The 20,184-nt window shown below is 37.7% G+C and overlaps 1 protein-coding gene across 3 annotated transcripts in view; it reads right to left on the minus strand.

Annotated features, from left to right (window-relative positions):
• The window catches only part of CFAP47 (cilia and flagella associated protein 47), a 485,875-nt gene extending 466,392 nt beyond the window's left edge, over positions 1-19,483 (minus strand). For 2 of the 3 annotated variants that reach the window (XM_061410459.1, XM_061410458.1), the window contains exons 1-6: positions 19,201-19,483; positions 14,009-14,160; positions 10,809-10,924; positions 4,518-4,656; positions 2,110-2,338; positions 1,523-1,683 (exon numbers count right to left, since the gene is read on the minus strand). In XM_061410459.1, the coding sequence (XP_061266443.1) occupies positions 1,523-1,683; positions 2,110-2,338; positions 4,518-4,656; positions 10,809-10,924; positions 14,009-14,160; positions 19,201-19,395 (992 nt within the window). In that variant the 5' untranslated portion in view covers positions 19,396-19,483. The remainder of the gene's footprint in view (positions 1-1,522; positions 1,684-2,109; positions 2,339-4,517; positions 4,657-10,808; positions 10,925-14,008; positions 14,161-19,200) is intronic. The other variant, XM_061410460.1, reaches the window with a different exon arrangement.
• Between the last annotated feature and the right edge of the window lie 701 nt (positions 19,484-20,184).

A 20,184-nucleotide genomic window follows, 5' to 3' on the forward strand; every position in this document is an offset into this window, starting at 1 on the left:
CAGCCCACCAGGCTACCCCATCCCTGGGATTCTCCAGGCAAGACCACTGGAGTGGGTTCCCATTTCCTTCTCCAATGCATGAAAGTGAAAAGTGAAAGTGAAGTCGCTCAGTCGTGTCCGACTCCTCGCAACCCCATGGACTGCAGCCCAACAGGCTCCTCCATCCATGGGATTTTCCAGGCAAGAGTACTGGAGTGGGTTGCCATTGCCTTCTCCATTGCCTTACCTAGAGCTCAGCTTTTTAGCACTGGATACTCATATATATACACAGAAGGTTGATGTGAAATATTACATAGGAATTCAAATAGCATATTGAGAACACCTTTAAGACTACAAATCATATTTATTTCTCAGTTCATGCTAGACTTTCAAATAAAATGAACATATTGCCATGAAAAGAACATTTAGAATTTCAAAGATTGTGTATTAAACAGAATCTTACAGATTCACCAAAGAAATTTCCTGCATGAAGGGATGATTAATAAGGCAATTATAGATTGTACAAATAGAACAACTACTTGATTTATTACTCTCCTTAAATTAAACCACAACTCAGTCTTCATCAGACAATTGGTATCACCAAGTGACCCGGTTGTCACAGAGAGAAATACATTAAACATTGCCTTCTTACAAAGGTCAACATACTGACAACTGGATCAGTTATTGTCATACACTACAATCTCTCAAGTGTACCTGCAATTGCTACTGTATATTTAAAACAGCATTGTCAATTATATTTTTCAAACTAAATAACCAAACCAAGCACAGGGAAAACTACACATTGGCAAAAGTCCTAAACATTTGTATGAATTTTTGCAACCAAGTATGGTTGATCCCAGCAGCTACGAAAGGCTTAATATTTCTGATATTCAGTCTAAGTATTTGGCCCTGGCAGGAGCACTGCATCCTCTCTGAAGGCATCTACAACAAACTCCATGCTCCTAGCCACTGCGTGACTATTTCTGGAAGGACAGTAAGGTCTTGGTAGAACAGACTGGTCTGTGGGCACAATTCAAAGCAACCCCAAACTTTCACCATCTCATTTCCACAAGGTCTGGAGAGATTTTTAATTTAAACTAAAGTGTTTACTTTGGCCACCTCATGAGAAGAGTTGACTCAGTGGAAAAGACCCTGATGCTGGGAGGGATTGGGGGCAGGAGGAGGAGGGGACGACAGAGAATGAGATGGCTGGATGGTATCACTGACTCGATGGACATGAGTTTGGGTGAACTCTGGGAGTTGGTGATGGACAGGGAGGCCTGGTGTGCTGCAATTCATGGGGTCGCAAAGAGTCAGATACGACTGAGCGACTGAACTGAATTGAACTGAGCTGAAGGTGTTTACAAACATTTTTAAATATTGGAAATAATGTTAACCATGTTAGAAATATTTAGAACCATAGTAAGAAAAATCCAATTTGTGCCTTCTGCCAAGTTTTACTATTAAAATCAATCTGATGAATGTACCATTAATATACTTTCCATTGATCAATAACACCATAATGAAATTAATTTTTGCTTACTTTGGGCTGAAACAAAATGAAATTAAACTCTTTTGATAAGGTAGTAACCTCCCTTCATTAGGAACACAGGAGATAATTGTGGTAATATCTATGCTCTTTATTTTCCTTAAGTAGGTGAGATTATTTAAAGCAACATCTGTTCTTTGTTTAATATTTGTACCCTGTAATATAAAATCAGAAATAAAAGAATATTAAGGCAAATATACAAAAAGTATTTTAAAATGTGGTCATAAAATAATTATTGAAATTCCAGAGGCTAGATATAGAGAATATGTATGTCTTTAAAGAAACATGTGTAAATTTGATCAAGGCACCTCATAAAACTTAAAGAACTATTGAAAAATTGATGAGAACATAAACCCCCACAATTAGCCACTAAGATATATTAATACCCGTCTATTACTATCAAGGTCAGGTTGATTTACTAAACTTTTTGAGGTCACCCTTGGAAACACATGAAATGAAATCATATCTTCACGTTAAAACATTTTTAGATTAATTAAGCAGCTTGTTGGTTATTAGTAAGTTCAAAACAATCTGTTTCAAAACATAATACCTGATCTTCCTCCGTTCCATTATTTACTTACCAATTCTTCTCCAACGGAATCATCTTGCATTATGGCTACCCAGTTTATAGGTTCTGGGCTATTATTGTACAGAAGTGCACGTTCAATCTTTGACGTTCCAAAGAAAACAGAACCAAAGCTAATGCATTCCAACTTTTTATCATTATTTATGTTTAATAATTCAATAATCTGCTCAACCACATGAGCTCTGATATTCAAGAATACGTCTGGACGATCTTGCAAACTCACTCTACAAGATAATGAATTATACATATATATTTTAATTAGAATTCTATACACTTTTTCTCCTAAATGTTTATATAAACAGAAATTTTATAAAATCACATTATAATTAAAATTCAAAGACCTAAAGGAAGTTCCTTTCACGTATGTGACAGAGACTGTCATGTCCTTCTGTCTGTCTGAACTTGCACAGTAGAATGGCATATGTGCAACCTAATTTATTGTCTCCGGGAAACAACAAAGATGGAAAATAACTGCATGAATTGACCTAAAAAAATTTATTGATATTTCTATATCACCAATTATTCTTTAAATACTAGAGTTATATAGAAGGATTTATATGGCCACCTCTAGTTCTAGAATTCTGAGATTCTTTTCTAATCATCCCATTTCCACAAGTCCACTCACCAACTTCATCTTCATCCTAATAACCCAATTCTCTATGAAGCAAAGTATCTTGGCAAAACTCCACTTATTTGCTGAAATGAATATCTCCCCTCATAAAACTTCATTTTTCAGACTAATCTGAATTTACTGTTGAAACTTCCTTTACCTTACATTTATCCCTCTCTGGCATAAACGCAATCCTTTTGAATCTTGCCCCATCAGATAGCACAAATCAATGACCAAAACACAGCCATCACCAAAGTCTTTAAATTACACTCTATCTCTGTTACACTGGGCATGGTTCATACCATGTCTTTACACATCTCCCCTCACTTAGCTTTCTTGACACCATACTTTCATGCTTTTCCTTCAACTTATTTAGACTCTACCTTCTTATTCTCATAAGACTTGAGTATTTTGTAAATTCCATGAATAATGCTGTTTCTCTCCTACTCTTTTATACTCTACTCTCTTTCTCAAAGTTATTTTTAACACTTCATGCTTCATCTACAATTTATGAACTAACAACTCTCAAAGCAATATACCTAGACCAAAAATTTTTATGGGACTCAATATAAGTAAATCTAATAGGCTCCAAAGGATTCTGCAAAGCAAATCAATTCCAACGTTACAACTGGAGTCAAGATCTTCTACCACAGACCTGAACCTCCTCTTACTTTGTCTTTCTATAACCAGTTACTAAATCTAGTCAAACATACCTCCATAACATACCTCCATTCTGCACACTTCTCTCCATATTCCCAAACTGTATCTTAGCTGAGGCCTTCATTATTTCTCTTCTGCCTTACTATTATAGTTTCTAGTCAGGCTATCCACTCCACATCTGTACTCCTTGATTTTGTACACTGCTATTAATGTGAGCTTTCTAAAATGAAAACTAATTAGGACACCCCATCCTAAAACTTTCCTGAGATTCCACAGCCTTTACAATAAAATCTAAGTTTGTATCAGGGCTCACGACTGTTTCTCAAACATTTTTTTTGAGCTGTAGCTTTCAGTGAGAAATGTATTGTACACTGCAATGCAAAATACATACACACACAGACACACATACACATGAAACAAGTTTTACAAAATGCCATTTGAATTTAGTATGTGAGATGCATTCTGATGTTTTCTATATCATTGTTTTAATACTAGTGGTGACTCACTATACTGACTGCATATCCTGCTAATGAACTGAGAAGTATAGCCAAAAAAAAAAAAAAAAGCTTTCCTATAAGGTACTTAACTGGACCCTGTACCATTCTGTTTTTCTGGTTTCATCACTCCTCACCTCCATCTCTTTGCCTCAGATCTCAAGATGTGTAACACTGTCTATTAACCTCTAGAAAGTCATCTTCTACCTGCTCTGCCTGAAATCATTCCTCTAACCTTCTCCCATCACCAATATCCACCTCTCCTACACACAAACACACACACACGCACACACACACTCAGCCCAAATCACACCACTGCTCTTTGCTGGCCAATTTCTACTCAACAACAGGTGTTTCATTCAACTACTACCTCCTTAGTGGAGCTCTTTCTTGATCCATTCCCTCACCCCCACAAAATTCAAACTAGGAGCTCCTACTAGGTGTACCCATATGCCATTCTCCAGTTCTTCCCATTTTTTAAGGCTCTAGTACTTGGCAAACAGCAGATACTCAATGAATGAATGCTGACTCAAAGTCAAAGAAGCTAACATACATTCAAAGACAACAGGCATATATGAAAAGAGAAACAGGAAACTATCAAGCACTACACTAGAATTAAGAACCATAGTATATACTCACTTTGCCAATTCGTTTACAACTATGGGCTGGTCTGCACAGAAATCCACTTTAATAACCACTGATGACTTGGGCTGCACAACACCACTGGTTGGAAAAATGACAATGGATAGTTGGCCCTGGTATTCTGTTTTAAAGATACCTAAGGAGAATGAGAGCAGATGGTTTACATTTGGATCCTTATGATGTTAACATTCACTCACTTAGTAGGGGACAGACACACATTACAGAGTATATGGTCTACTGTGGACCAAGAATCACAGCTTTGATTGTAAGTTCAGTCTCCAGGGTCATCCAATAAATTTCAGTCTACTGTTAAGACTCAACCCTCACCAATAGCTAAAATATACTGTCTGCTTACTTTGCTCAGACACTCATGCTAAGAGCTATGCATATGTTATTCTACTTAGTCCTCAAAATGAAATCAGTGATACAGGCTCAAGCATTACCTCCATTTTATAAATAAGGAAATAGATACTTAGATAGGTCAAGTCACTTGTCCAAAAATACACAATTATGACAGATTAGATGATCAACTCCAATTCTTCAATCTTCTCTGCATGCTTAATGTCACACTCCCATGGATTAAGTATGTTTTCCTACCCCTTGACTGGGCCTGATCATGTGATTCACTTTGGCCAATAGCATGGAGCTAGAAGTGACAAGACAGCTCCAACCCCAGATGTTCTCCTGCTCTCTTACCATTCAAAGTGTTTCTTTTGAGAAACTGCTGTCCCTTTGGCCTATGCCCCATAAGGAGCAAGTGTGGAGCAGAGAGAGCCACCCAACTGACTCCCAGACCTGCAGTTAGTAACAGATCAGCCTGGCTGCCTCAACCTGAAGCAGAGTCACCCAGTTTAGTCAAGTTCCTGCTAATGTGCACAAAAGCATTAGTCCAACTCTTTGCAACCCCATGGCCTGTAGACTGCCAGGGTCCTCTGTCCATGGAGTTCTCCAGGAAAGAATATTGCTTTTTTAAGCTACAGAATTATGGCATGGCTCCTTCCACATCAATAGTTGACTACTACAGCTAATAACTAATAGAGCTGGGATTTTCACCTGGATGTTTCTGACCACAGGGCTTATACTTATAGCCACCACTACCACTCATTATGTAGTTAATGTAGTTCACAGAGGAAAAGGGTGAAAGGAATGAATTTCTAGAATAAAAAAGCATATGAGAAGGAGGGCACAAATATTTCTTATTCTGAAAGCAGAAATGGTCCACAGTTTATGGTAATGTCGGGTGCCTATATTAGAGCATGCAGTCTATATCAGAAACCATCTCCTTTTCATCTCTGTAGTCCTGGCACACCACATAGTGCCTAACACCAAGCACTGCTCAAAATGTCCAACAAATGGGAAGCAGCCAGTCATGAGTTTCTTTGATATCACTATACAATATTAACACAAATGAGCATTCTGCCCACATAAACAACTTTGAAGATCTCTAACTTAGCAGTTTTACATCACATTTGATGACATTTTCCAAAATTATTCATTTAACTTAGGATAATGAAAATATTAGCATAATAAAAGTACTGAAAATATAAAAAAATAATAAAACTTTAAGTCCAGAAATGACCTGATGAAAAAAGGTAAACAAACTCACAGTAACAAAATGTGTTAATCCAATAATTTTTAGATACATGGTAAGGACATAAATATTTACTTCTTCTATCATAATATAAGGCAAAAATCTGTAAAATTATATCCATTACAAATAAACAAGTATCATTGACTCAGTTCTCCAAGGAAATAAAACTATATAAGTTCAGTTAAGGCTGAGTCTAAAGTCAATGGTCCAAAAGCTTATCCAGGAACAACCCCTAACAAAAGAACATTGTTGAATCTTTTAAATATATTAAAATAGTGAGTACACAAACACAACTGCATCTTATTTAACTTTAATGCCATCAGTAATAATGAAATATTTGACTGTTTTATTTTTTAATGTTAACAACAGGAGCAAGGACATCATCCTAGGAGAAGGATGTCATTGAAGCAAAGATGTTACAGACAGAATTTTTGTCATCAAATTTTCATTTTTTTAAAGATATGAAATTGGCCAATGTGTGGAGAATGAACTACAAGCAGATAAGAAGAGACTTCAGAGAAATAATTTAGGTTGATATTATAAGGCAAAAAAAGATGATGACCTGTTGTAAAAAGAAAAAAAAAGTGACAATGGGACAAAGAAAAATAGGATTACTGACATAAGGATGTGGATAGACATGATTTAATAATTGACTCAGTAAGGGGGTAGAGGGTGAAAAGGAGGTAGATGTCAAGGATTTTGCCAAATTTTTGACTTGGCCATCTACATGGTGGTGACATTCAATGAAAAACAGAAACAGAGAACTTTGGGGGAGAAGTTGAGTAGTTTAATTTTAGACATGTTAAGTCTGAAAAACCTGAAATAAATGCAGTCTTGTATAGACATCAGTTAAGTAAAAGGAATGGAAGTGATTGCCCAGGGAGAGCAGAGTGACTGAGAAAACATGAGGGTTCATGACAAATGCTAAGGAACACTCACTTCTAACGTACTGAGAAAAGGAACAGCGCTCCACAAGAGAATTAAGGAAGATGGAGAAAAAGAATAATCCTAACATCAACTGTATTTATTGAACATTTAATGTATGTCAGAGAGTGTGTTAAGCATTTTATTAATCATCACCACAATTATACAAGGAAGGTATTACGTTTATCCCTAACGTATAAGTGAGGCAATGAATATTCAGGAAGTATAAATTATTTGCCCAGGGCTTCCCAGCCAGTTAATACTGTAACCAAGATTTGGACTCTGGAAGACCTCACTCTGGGTCAAATCAATTAAATGAATGCTCACTGAATGCTTAGTATATGCCCAACACTGTGTCACACATGAAAAGTATGTTGAAATCTCATGGCATGGATTTCCAAGAAAACAAACAAACAAAAAGTACACTGAGAATAAGTAGTGGGTGCTTCTCTGGGTAAGAGAGGATTCTTAGGACCACTTCTGGGTCTGATTCAATTCAGCAAATTTCCTGCTTTAGAGATGATGCTAGGCTTTTCTAGATAGTGATGTAGAGAGATGATGCTGATGATCAGGGGAAGAGAGGCAGCAGGCATTAAGAGCAAGAGAAAGGTCATATATTTGTGGTAAAATAAACCAAGGTAGCCGGTGAAATCCAGAAATGGTGTGTAAAGATCACTCTATGGACTTTTAAAACTATTCCACATAATAACATGGTAGTAGAAAAACTACCCAAAGATTCAAGAGGGGAAGAGGGAAATGACTGCAATTCAAAAAATGCTAAGATTTTTTTTCTATCTTCAATGATTAAAAACTAAGAAACAATAAAAACATAAACGAGGAAACGGAGTTTACCAAAGCACAAAACACTAATATTAGAAACATCTTAAAGACTAAACTATGTTTTTTCAAAGTGAAAAGATAAGCACTACTTGGTAAGTTAGGCAAACATTCTTACAAGAGGCAATACAACAAAATGTATTTGACAACATGCAGCTAAATCCATGGATAGTTACTCCATAGTAGATTATTAAAGAGAATGCAATGGCACCCCACTCCAGTACTCTTGCCTGGAAAATCCCATGGATGGAGGAGCATGGTGGGCTGCAGTCCATGGGGTCGTGAAGGGTCGGACATGACTGAGCGACTTCACTTTCACTTTTCACTTTCATGCATTGGAAAAGGAAATGGCAACCCACTCCAGTGTTCTTACCTGGAGAATCCCAGGGGCAGGGGAGCCTGGTGGGCTGCCATCTATGGGGCTGCACAGAGTCGGACATGACTAAAGCAACGCAGCAGCAGCAATAGATTATTAACATAAAACATCATGAAGTTGTTACATAGATAAACTCTAGTATCTATCTCAGTGAGAGTACCACAGAGAGAAAACACAGCTATATAAGTCATGAACTTGCCGAATGTGGCTTTTTGATGTTCTCTTAAGTATATATAAGGGCTTCGCTGGTGGTTCGAATGGTAAAGAATCTGCCTGCAATGTGGGACACCCAGGTTCAATCCCTGGGTCAGGAAGATCCTCTGGAGAAGGGAATGACAACCCACTCCAGTATTTTTACCTGAAGAATTCCATGGACAGAGGAGCCTGGCTGGCTACAGTCCAAGGGGTTGCAAAGAGCAGGACATGACTGAGCAACTAACACTTTCACTGAGTATTTGTAAACACTTAATCTTTGACTCTAAAACTATAAAATATTTGTCACATAAAATCCTTTTGGAAAGTTTTATTAAAATCATCTTTGGTTGCTGAATCTATTTTCTGCTTAAGTGTTTTTCTTCATGAAAATACATAATTCTCATGAATATTTATATATTGTGCTTATGGGTAATGAGGACTTTATGACACTTTATGGGCACTTGCTACTGTGAATATAAAACATACTATCAATTTTGATAAGGGTAGAAAAAAATATTCATCTCCAAAAATGAGGGACAAAGGCAGCAGAAAGAAAATGTGTTTCACTGATAACAATGTGTTTCAGTTTGTAAGGTAATGGCAATTAACACTTCATAATACTCAATTATAATTTACCAAGAATAGTATTAACTACAATACCATGCACACATACTAAAAGTTAATGTGAATTACTCTTCCTAAAATGTATGGACTCAGGTCCATATATGTACTTTTATTAAGTAAAGTAATATTAAATAGTCAATTAAAATTCAAACATATATTTTTTACTTATAGTTTTTATATGTAATAAATGTACAATTTGGTAAGATTTTAGAATAAAATCTAGAAGTTAGAATCAATTTAGAATCAATTTAAAATAAAGAGAGGATATGATCAAAGCATTAAAGAATTTGTAATGGACAACAGTTATGAAAAATTTTGGAAAGTAAAATAATACAAATAAAATTCTATCAATTACATATCACTGCTCCACAATCAGATCTAAAGGACTATTTAGACCAGAGTAACTCACCATAAGAGAGTTCATCCTTAACACTGGAGTCAGGCACAAATGAGCCTAATATTTCACAATCTCACAGAATTCAGAAATTCAATCATTTAAAAAACAAAGTATGGAAAGTGAAATAAGTAACACTCAGTGAGGAACAATTATCAGTTTTATCTGTTTATATCCCAGGAAGAAATCAGTAAAGTATCAGAGTTCCTTTGTCTTAATAATTTCCATTGTTCATTCAAGCAGCCCCAGAGAATGCCCTCACTAAGTATAAGACAGGTTTAGATATAAGACCTGTTTCATGTACCCAACAAGCAATCTCAAGAGAGAAATGTACTGCCTGTCTGGAGCTTGTCCTCATCTCAGCTTGAGAAAAATGTTAGTCTTATCTCAGATGCTGACCATTCAATCAAGAGAATGAAAGGATAAGTGATTGTATGCCTACTATATATCAATGACGAGTGTGTGGTCATGCAGACACAAGCACATGTGTGCACGCACGCACACACACACACACCCCTATGCCTTTACGCAAACTGTTAGGTCACAGTAAGAATCTCTAGAAATAACCTCATGGAGAAGAGAGAAGCACTTTTTCTTTCAACAAAATGTTAGTAAGAGCCTGCTAGGGATCAGTATGTGAATTCAAAGTTGAATATGATAGAGAAAAAGAACAAATCTTTCCTGAGTACCTGTGATAAGTCAAGTGCCATATTACAGCCTTTGGTACATACATAATTAACCACAGTATATTTTATTAGTCAGTTTATAAATGAGGAATCTTAAGTTCAATGTTCTTAAAGATACTCATCCCAGATCACACAGCTTGGAAGGCACTGGGCCCTGATTCTATTTCTGGAAAGCTCTAAGGACTGTGTCACTTCTATGATACCACTCTATGTCTATACTCAAGGAGGTCATCAGTCATCTGAGTCAAGTTATATTGATAAGAATCATAAGGATGTAGATTCATCTTTCCTGATATTGCCTATCAGTTTCTAAAATAGTAATCCTACTTAAGGACCTTCAGTTTTGAGCTTTTCCAAATGACAGACCTAATTTTTGAGGAGCAGGGTAAATCATAGAATACATTAATTGCACAAGAAAGATTGAAGGCAGGAGGAGAAGGGGACAACAAAGCATGAGATGGTTGGATGGCATCACCAACTCAATGGACACGGGTTTGAGCAAACTCCAGGAGATAGTGGACAGAGAAGCCTGGCGTGCTGCAGTCCATGGGGTCACAAAGAGTTGGACATCACTGAGTGAGAGAACAACAACAATATATTTCAAAAATTATCAATTTTCTTCCAAAAGTGTAAGTTAATTTATAGAATAGAAAGTATTTACCTGGCACACTGCCATGGTTAATGATATTAATCTCTTTACAATACACTTTACTACTGGCAACCAATGTCCCAAAATTAACTTCTGGCTCAATTTCCAATTGACATGATGGAATCAACCTAGAAGAAGAGAAAAGAGGACCATATGATGAATTTTAACAAATATAATCTCATGGTTAAATCCACAGGGACTTTTATCTTAACTCCTTAAAAGAGACTTCAGTTTCCTTACAGGTCTGCTGGTGGGACATTTGTCAGTAAACAAAATTGTGAAATGAAGATACAAAAAAAGATAATGAGAGACATTTTAAATTTAAAAATCAGATTTTGTGCATAAATACATGGAATACTCTCCAAAGTACTCACCTTGAAAGGTTACCCATGTATCTCAATTTTTTTTTGCAGCTCAAAACATACTTGGAACTCTGTCTTGAAATCTCCACCTAAACCATACATTATTTTGCCCACCCCCCTCAGAAGGGGAGGGGGCATACATACACCATATGTTCTTTTGCCCCCTCTTTCAAAAGGGTACCAGTTATCTTAACAAAGTAAGTCGTTTGGATGATGCCATATCTGATGAAATAAAAGAAGGTGGGATACTATAAAATATAACTTGGAGACTAAGAAAAGGTGTAACAACAAAAGGATACAATTGATTTTTTATGTGCATATCTGTAGCACATGTTTTCATAAGCATTTAAAAAATCCATTCTAATCCTATATACATGTCTCATAAGGATATATATACACATATATGTTTTTAATCTGGATACTAGTTTAGTTTATAAGGCATCATTAAAAATATTATGCTGTTCAATATTAACAAATTTTCTGAAATATAGGTAAATACTATGGCTCCTATGTTACAGATGAAAAACGAAAGACTTAAAAAGCCTAAATTATTTATCCAAGGAATTATCTAGATATAACATTGAGGAACTTAACCTTGAATCCATTTTGTTAGATTTCATGTACATTACCTTAGAAACCTAACAATGATGACAACAACATCAATAATAAATGTAGTAATAACAGATCTTTACTGAATCTTTAGGTTATATGCCAGACACATGAATTAATTCACTCCACTTAGGATACAACCTCCAAGATATTAATATATACATGCATGCATACAATCATATATACATACAAACATACCAAAATTCACAAATAAAAATACATGAAGAAAACATTCACAAATACTGTGTTACTCATTGATGGTCTGGGCCTTCTTTCTGGGATCTGTGTTTATACATGTTTTTGTATTATTGGATAGGTACAAACACTCCAGAAATCAGCTAGGACTGTCCTGTTTATGCTGCATATTCTAAGAAACACCCATGTTCTTCTCATAAAGAGACTGTAATTTTGTGACAGAAAAAGATCAATGACCTTGTACATCTCTTTACAATATACTTATATGTATATACATAATTGTGTTAATAAAGAGTTTATAAGATCTAAAAGAATAATAATGCAAACAATATAAAATGAAAAGCTAAACATTTTTTCAAGCTTTTTCTCTAGCTAGGTGTGAAAAAGAATCTTAATAATTTCTTGAAAATCTTTCACACATACACATACATATAAATGTACATACATGCATACACATATCCATGGTTTAAGGAGTAAGGGTGTGCTAATATGGTAATATTTAATAGTTTCTCTGGCTTTCCTACTGGTTTGTCTTCCTCTTGTATAAAAAAAATTCTCTGGCCCATATGAACCGCAACATGTCAAGACATTTGACCTCTAAGGATGAAAAGAATCAAGCCACCTATCAGGAGAAGTGCCTCTTGACTCCAAATGCTCTCTACAAAATGAGTTACCAGTTGAACCCTATCTAAGGGTCACCCTTGAAGGAAATTCTGGAGAAGGGAATGAATGACCAACACACTAATATCAAGTACCAGTTATCTCCAAACTTGGAAATGCTCTCAAAGCTAAATAAATACCTTCCAATGGTGCAAAGGAATAGCTCATTCCTTGCCTAAAATGTGTCAACTGTTTGATTCCTATGCAAAATGGGATGCTGTGCTAAAGCAGAATTTCTCAACATGGAGAACCCAAATAATTGGACATCTAAATTTAGTTCATGAAAGTGAAAAAAAAAAAAAAAAACAAGGGAAACTATTAAAAGGTTTATATCTAATACTAATATTAATATTTCAATATCAATTCTGCTAGTGATGGGCAAATAGAAACAAAGAAAATACCTATAGAATCATATTTTGCTGTAAAAAGAAGAATTGTGCATGTATATATATATTAAAAATACCTAAAAATTCTATAATAGCTTTAACAGGTAATTTTATAATGAACAGAACTATACTTTTTTCAATGTAAAATGAAAAGCACAATGTCTTGGTCAAATAAATTAATTGTATTAAAGTTAATCTCCAAATCAGTTATTTAATTCTATATTATATTCATTATACTAATCCATATTCTTTAGCCAATCTCAGAAGAGCACCATTTTTATTTTCTTGAAGCCAAACGTCTGCATTATTTAAAATTCTGTGAAGCAAATACAGCAATAATTTAAAATTATATTAAAATGTGACTGCTAAGTCACTTCAGTCGTGTCCGACTCTGTGCGACCCCATAGATGGCAGCCCACCAGGCTCCCCGTCCCTGGGATTCTCCAGGCAAGAACACTGGAGTGGGTTGCCATTTCCTTCTCCAATGCATGAAAGTGAAAAGTGAAAGTGAAGTCGCTTGGTCGTGTCCAACTCTTTGCGACCCCATGGACTGCAGCCCACCAGGCTCCTCCGTCCATGGGATTTCCCAGGCAAGAGTACTACTTCACTGGAAAGCTGGGGAAGATAGTCAGACAGATTTTGTTGGAGTGAGAATGAAAAGTATGATTGTGGAGACAGTAAAAATAGCATTTTAAAAATAAATCTTTCATCAAAAGGTACAGAAAATATGGCAGAAATAAAATAGGATGTGAATTCAAGGGAAATAAAAGAATACAAGCAATTGTTGAATATTTCTAAGTGATTTTAATAAAAAACAGAAAACTAGTCTTTCATATGTTTTGAAGACTACAATTTGCTAAAAAATTTGTTCTTGAAGTTCAGTTTAAGGATACTATAGATACAAAAAGCCCTACTAGAGAAAATAGAAAATACTACTATGACTCTTATTTTCATCTGAAAGATGCTCAAAATGTTAGCCTCAATTATGAACAATACATACCCAATTAGAGGGACCTCTATTGTTTTATTTCCTATTGAAATAAGAAGTTGATCACACATGTCTTCATTCTTATCAGGATGATACTCCACCATAGCTGTTGTCTGAAGGCCAGAAGCAAGTGATTTATCCAGATTGGTCAAAATCAGTTTGAACTTCAGTGGAAGAAAAAATAATAATAATTACACATCTTAACTCCTAATAAGAAAATAATATGAGCAACTGTAGTAAGGAGTGCACATTATTTCAAGAGATATATAAGATACAGGCAATATTTCTGCCCTAATGATTCTATATGCTTCAGATACACTTTTAATGGTAAATGAACTGAAACTGAAAATGCAGTCAGTCGAGAAATATGTAAGTGTTCAAGGGCTCCTTTAGAAGTATGAGGTACTAAAAAACAGGAAAAAAAAAAAAGGGAAGAGAGCTGTGCCGAGTCACTCAGTCATCTCTGACTCTTTGCAACCCCACACACTGTAGCCTGCCAGGCTCCTCTGTTCATGGGGATTCTCAAGGCAAGAATACTGGAGTGGTTTGCCATGCCCCCCTCCAGGGTATCTTTGCAACCCAGGGATCGAACCCAGGTCTCCCACATTGCAGGCAGATTCTTTACCGTCTGAGCCACTCAATATACACCTTTAGAAGTATGAGGTTCTAGGAAAAGGGAATACTAATCTAATAAAAGTATCATTCAATCTAAATACATATATAACATACATGTACAAGCACACATGCATTCATAAATACATATAGTATTTTATATACTTTTTGCATGAGGACTTGGACTTCAGAACGTGGAGGAAATACAAAAAGGAATAGACCAAGGAAAAAGAACTTTTGTTACTTTTGTTCTTGAAAAACATTTGCTAGACTCCAGGAAGACCTGAAGAGGGAAAGAGAAGAACTTCTATGTATTAAGTACTTCTGGTAGGTCAAGCATTCGACAACTATTAGCTCACTTAATATACTTCTACAGCCCTGTAAGGCTGATATTAAGGCTCCCAGTGTACAGATGAGAAACTAGGGCCTGTAGGTTCAAGAGTGTCCGTGAGGACTTAAAACATACATCTATCTGACTCTAAAACTTAAGCTCTTTCCCCACAACTAGAAACTCCTGAATATATAATCTCTTAAAAGAAGCATATTATATATCCTTTGAAAATTACATAATGTTTAAGCCAGGGACTAATCAGGTGTCATATGCGTGGTGCAGACCAAAGTATCATGAAAATCCAAGAGAAAACATGATAACTGTGGGCTAGGAATGAGCACATTCAATGCAGGTTTAGAGGATGGATGTATAGGGTAGAGAAGAAGCAAGAAAGATGCTCCCTATGGAGGCAGGAATATCTTAGGCACATGCAGAGAAAAGAATAAGCAAAATAATCTTTCAGCAGGGAGCTAATAAGCTAGTCTAGCTGGGCAAAGAGCTTCAATGAGTAACAATGGAGGTCAAGTTGAAATTAACTATTCAGGGCTTTTAATGCCAGACTGAGTACAAGCAGTGCTTTCCAGCAATGAGGGTAATAAGAGTACTGGAAAGATGTGTTGATACAATTGGTTTGAAAGTGTCATCCTTCCAGCAAACAATAACTCTGAGACCTCATAACTACCACAGCCCAACTTTCAACCCTCATCAATTACTTAAAAAAACAAGGGATAAGTATAGGCCTTTGGGTGCCGAAAGTCCACATAGCAGGTTTGATCATTTTCCTTTATAAAAGAAGGACAAGGAGTGCTTCAGCAGCACATACCCAAACTACAAGTTTCTAAGCACTCTGGGTGGTCTGCAAAGGTGTCAAAGGCACCAAATCTACTCTTAGGAACTTATCATGTGACCACTGAGGTGAAAGTAACACTTAGCAGACACAAGTAACTCTAATGAATGTCTGTATATGCAATTAGTATCCAGTAGTCGTGTCCGACTCTTTGCAACACCATGAATCGCAGCACGCCAGGCCTCCCTGTCTATCACCAACTCCCGGAGTTCACTCAGACTCACTTCCATCGAGTGGGTGATGCCATCCAGCCATCTCATCCTCTGTCGTCCCCTTCTCCTCCTGCCCCCAATCCCTCCCAGTGTCAGAGTCTTTTCCAATGAGTCAACTCTTCGCATGAGGTGGCCAAAGTACTGGAGTTTCAGCTTGAGCATCATTCCTTCCAAAGAAATCCCAGGGCTGGTCTCCTTCAGAATGGACTGGTTGGATCTCCTTGCAGTCCAAGGGACTCTCAAGAGTCTTCTCCAACACCACAGTTCAAAAGCATCAATTCTTTGGTGCTCAGCTCTCTTCACAGTCCAACTCTCACATCCATATATGACCACTGGAAAAACCAATAGCCTTGACTAGACGGACCTTTGTTGGCAAAATAATGTCTCTGTTTTTCAATATGCTATCTAGGTTGGTCACAACTGAACTGAACTGAACTGAGGGGAGAAAGAGACATGACTGAAGCGACTTAGCGTGCATGCATGCATTGGAGAAGGAAATGGCAACCCACTCCAGTGTTCTTGCCTGGAGAATCCCAGGGACGGGGGAGCCTGGTGGGCTGCCATCTATGGGGTCACACAGAGTTAGACACGACTGAAGCGACATAGCAGCAGCAGCAGCAGTGGGGAGAAAGAATTTGGAGATAAGAGAAGATTTGTTTGAGAAAAATGAAAACTCACTTTTGACTCTCAGAGATGGACAGGATTTGGAAGGCGGTGATTCTTACAGGAGGGAAGAATAAAAACATGGGTCAAAAGAAAAGGAAGTCTGAGCTAACATGGGTAAGAGGACAATGACAAGAAAGACTGGCCTGACAGAACCAGAGGCCACAAGAGTCAGCAGAACACTGAAGATAGGACTGGGTCTTAGTTTTCTAACAGCAACCCACAGTAGGTGGCATACATCACCGCATACCGCAAATAGTAGGTAATGTGGGACCTCAGAAAACAAACTGGAAAACAAGCACTGATGCATGTTAAGAGAATTGTTTCCTAAGTAACTACAATAGTGATGACGGCAATGCTCTTTACATAGCACCCTGTTTTTTGTTTCCTCCAAGACAGCTAATATATTTTTTACTAATCTATTCCTTCCTTAATTCCCTTTACACCTAGGAAGGTCCAGGAATACACATCATGATCTAGCAACAAATATAAGTTCACACTGATATCGAGCTCATGGCTTTCGCCTCTAACTAGTAAACCTGTCTGGCCATTCTCTTGCTAATGTCAAGACCTGTGTTCTAAATAAAAATCACACTAAAATAAATTATTTTTCTTCTGACTGCACAAAAACCGCTCATACAAGTGTCTCCTGCTGCTGCTGCTAAGTCACTTCAATCGTGTCCGACTCTGGTGACCCCCATAGACATCCATGAAATAGTGTTTGCCCACATCTGGGATTTACTGCCAACTTGACTTTTAAAAGAAAATATATTCAGATGAACATTCAATTGTTTAATAAATATGTAGTGAATTAATGAAATAATAAATGATTTCTCTAATTTTACAGTGTTTGTAGCAATCAGGTACTTCCTGATTTAAAGGGTTAGGCTCTGCATGATTTTATTACAAAATAAACACATTACTACTGTCAAAACATGTAAATACAAAAATCCATAAAGAATGATTCCATTTATATGAAACTCAAGAACTGACTATTAATCTGGTTCATTACAAGTCAGTATAGTGGTCACCTACCTCCATGGGGTGATTACTCCAGGTACTACAGAGAAACTTCTGTAGTGTTGGAAATATTCTATGATTTGATCTAAGTGGTAGCTACATGGAGATGCTATGCTATGCTAAGTCGCTTCAGTGGTGTCCGACTCTGTGCGACCCCATACACGGCAGCCCACCAGGCTCCGCCGTCCCTGGGATTCTCCAGGCAAGAATACTGGAGTGGGTTGCCATTTCCTTCTCCAATGCATGAAAGTGAAAAGTGAAAGTGAAGTTGCTCAGTCGTGTCCGACTCTTAGCAACCCCATGGACTGCAGCCTACCAGGCTCCTCTGTCCATGGATTTTCCAGGCAAGATTACTGGAGTGGGGTGTCATTGCCTTCTCCGACATGGAGATAAATGGAGATAAATGCATATAAAAATTCATCAAGCTTTACTTTCAGTTTCTGTGCACTTTAGGGTAGGTAAATAGTACATCAGTTTTTTAAGTGTAAAAAGTAGAGCATAAGACTGGCCTGACTGAACCATAGGCCACACGGGTCAACAAAACACTGAAGACAGGACTGTGTATTCATTTTCTAACAGCAACCCACAGTAGTTAGAAACATATGTAATTTTAAGTGAACCTTTCCATATCTGCATATAGAAGTCCAGCTGCATTCAGTATCATTATTAGGACTATTTCAGGAGAAAATGCAGTTATGCATCACTTACATATCAAAAATTATCTTCACCTGTCCTATATCAAGTCTCCCTGAGAACATGTGATCATAATAAATTAATATCCATTTATTCACACAGATAGTCTAAAATAACAGTGACAGAGATGAAGTTCTGTCAATTTTTAAATCAAAAGAAAGGTGAAAAGATAGGGATAGCCTCTTAGAACATTAATTTTGCTGATTATTCAACTTGTACTAACTCCCTCATTAGTTTTGTTTTGTTTTGTTTTTGGTCGCTGCCATCTCACCAGGGATCAAACCTGTGACCCCTGCAGTAGAAGCATGGAGTCTTAACTACTGGACCACCAGGGAAGTCCCCTCCCTCATTAATTTCTAAGTTTTTTGAGGGCAGAACTATCTCCATTTTACATGCTACTTTCTATTTTGTAGCAGTTGCTAAACAAAAGTTTGTTACAGTATGAAATAATAAACCTTCCTGCTATCCTACAGTAGCTGGAGTAATCAGGCACTTTATGACCCAAAGGGGAGTTAATAGAGAATAAGTTGTCATAATTCTACAACATTATAAAGCATAGATTCTTGGCTGTTAAAGAGGAGAGACGCATAAAATCCTCTTCCCTGTTTTCCCCAAACTCCAAATGAAGGAACTGGGAGATTCCAGATCGACTTTTCTCCCCTGTCTCCCAGCCCCAAACAAAAAGGGGGGGGGGGGTGGCGTGGGGAGAAACAAACAAACAAAAAGGCCAGCCCACCAAATCACCGCTTCACAGGAAGCTCAATCCTGCCCGCACCCTCCCCAGGCCCTCCTGAGGCCCTGCTCTGAACTCCCCTGGGTGTGTTACCTGTGGCTTGACAGGCTCCTGAAAATGGATTTTCTGGCTGCTTCGGCCGAGATTTTGTACGGTAAGTGGGAGGCGGTAGACCCTCCCTGCCACCGCGTTCCGAAATTTCATTTCCGACGGGGTCACCCGCAGCTTCATGTCCTTCTTTGTGGTGTCCAAGTCCTGGGCCACGAGGGAGCTCCTCTCGGTCTCCATGGCCGTGCTCTATGTAGCCCGCAAACCGTCGCGGACTTGACCACCGACTAGCGTGGACGCCGTCGCTAGGCAACCGCCCGACGCCACGCGATCTCCTCCAGCCCAGCCGGCTTTGGCGCCGCCCAAGCTGCGCGAGTTGGCAACCTCACAGAGGCTGCAAGCTTCTGGTGAAAGTACCCAGTATCCCAGGTGTCATCAGAATAACTGTAAAACGTGCTTTGGTCACCCAAATCCCAGCCTGGCAGGATTTTAAGAGGCCACTGGCGGGGCGGGCATTTTCCTAGACCTCTCAAGATTAAACTTAAAGAGCAGTGAAAGTATGTGCCCAAGTACGAAACAGGATGTAACAGTAACGGAGGAAGGCAATGGAAACACAGCCAGATCCCCCTGACTCCGGCTCAGTTGCCTTAGGCTAATGTTTCTAAAAATCTACTAGCAATCCTCTGGGTTTTTGTTAAAATTCATAATCTGTTTTCAGTAGATCTGGGTCAGGGCCTAACACAGTTCCAGGTGATTCCAATGGTGCAGGTTCAAGGACCACACACTGAAGAGAGGCTATAAAAATTTTAAGTCGTCTAGGTTTAAGTTTCTTCATTTGTGAAAGAAGGCGCTGCTCAGAAGATTCAGATCAAACATCTTCATGGCTATTTATCTGAGCACCTTTCCAACAGGTCTAAATTCACACTGTCCAATCCATAATCTCTCCTCATCTTTCATCTGCTGTGGTAGTCCTTGGTTTCAAAACATTAGGTGAGTGCCATTTCCCTGACTTAATTGCCTCTGATAACT

The sequence above is a fragment of the Bos javanicus genome, chromosome X, assembly GCF_032452875.1.
Source record: "Bos javanicus breed banteng chromosome X, ARS-OSU_banteng_1.0, whole genome shotgun sequence".
NCBI lineage: Eukaryota > Metazoa > Chordata > Mammalia > Artiodactyla > Bovidae > Bos > Bos javanicus.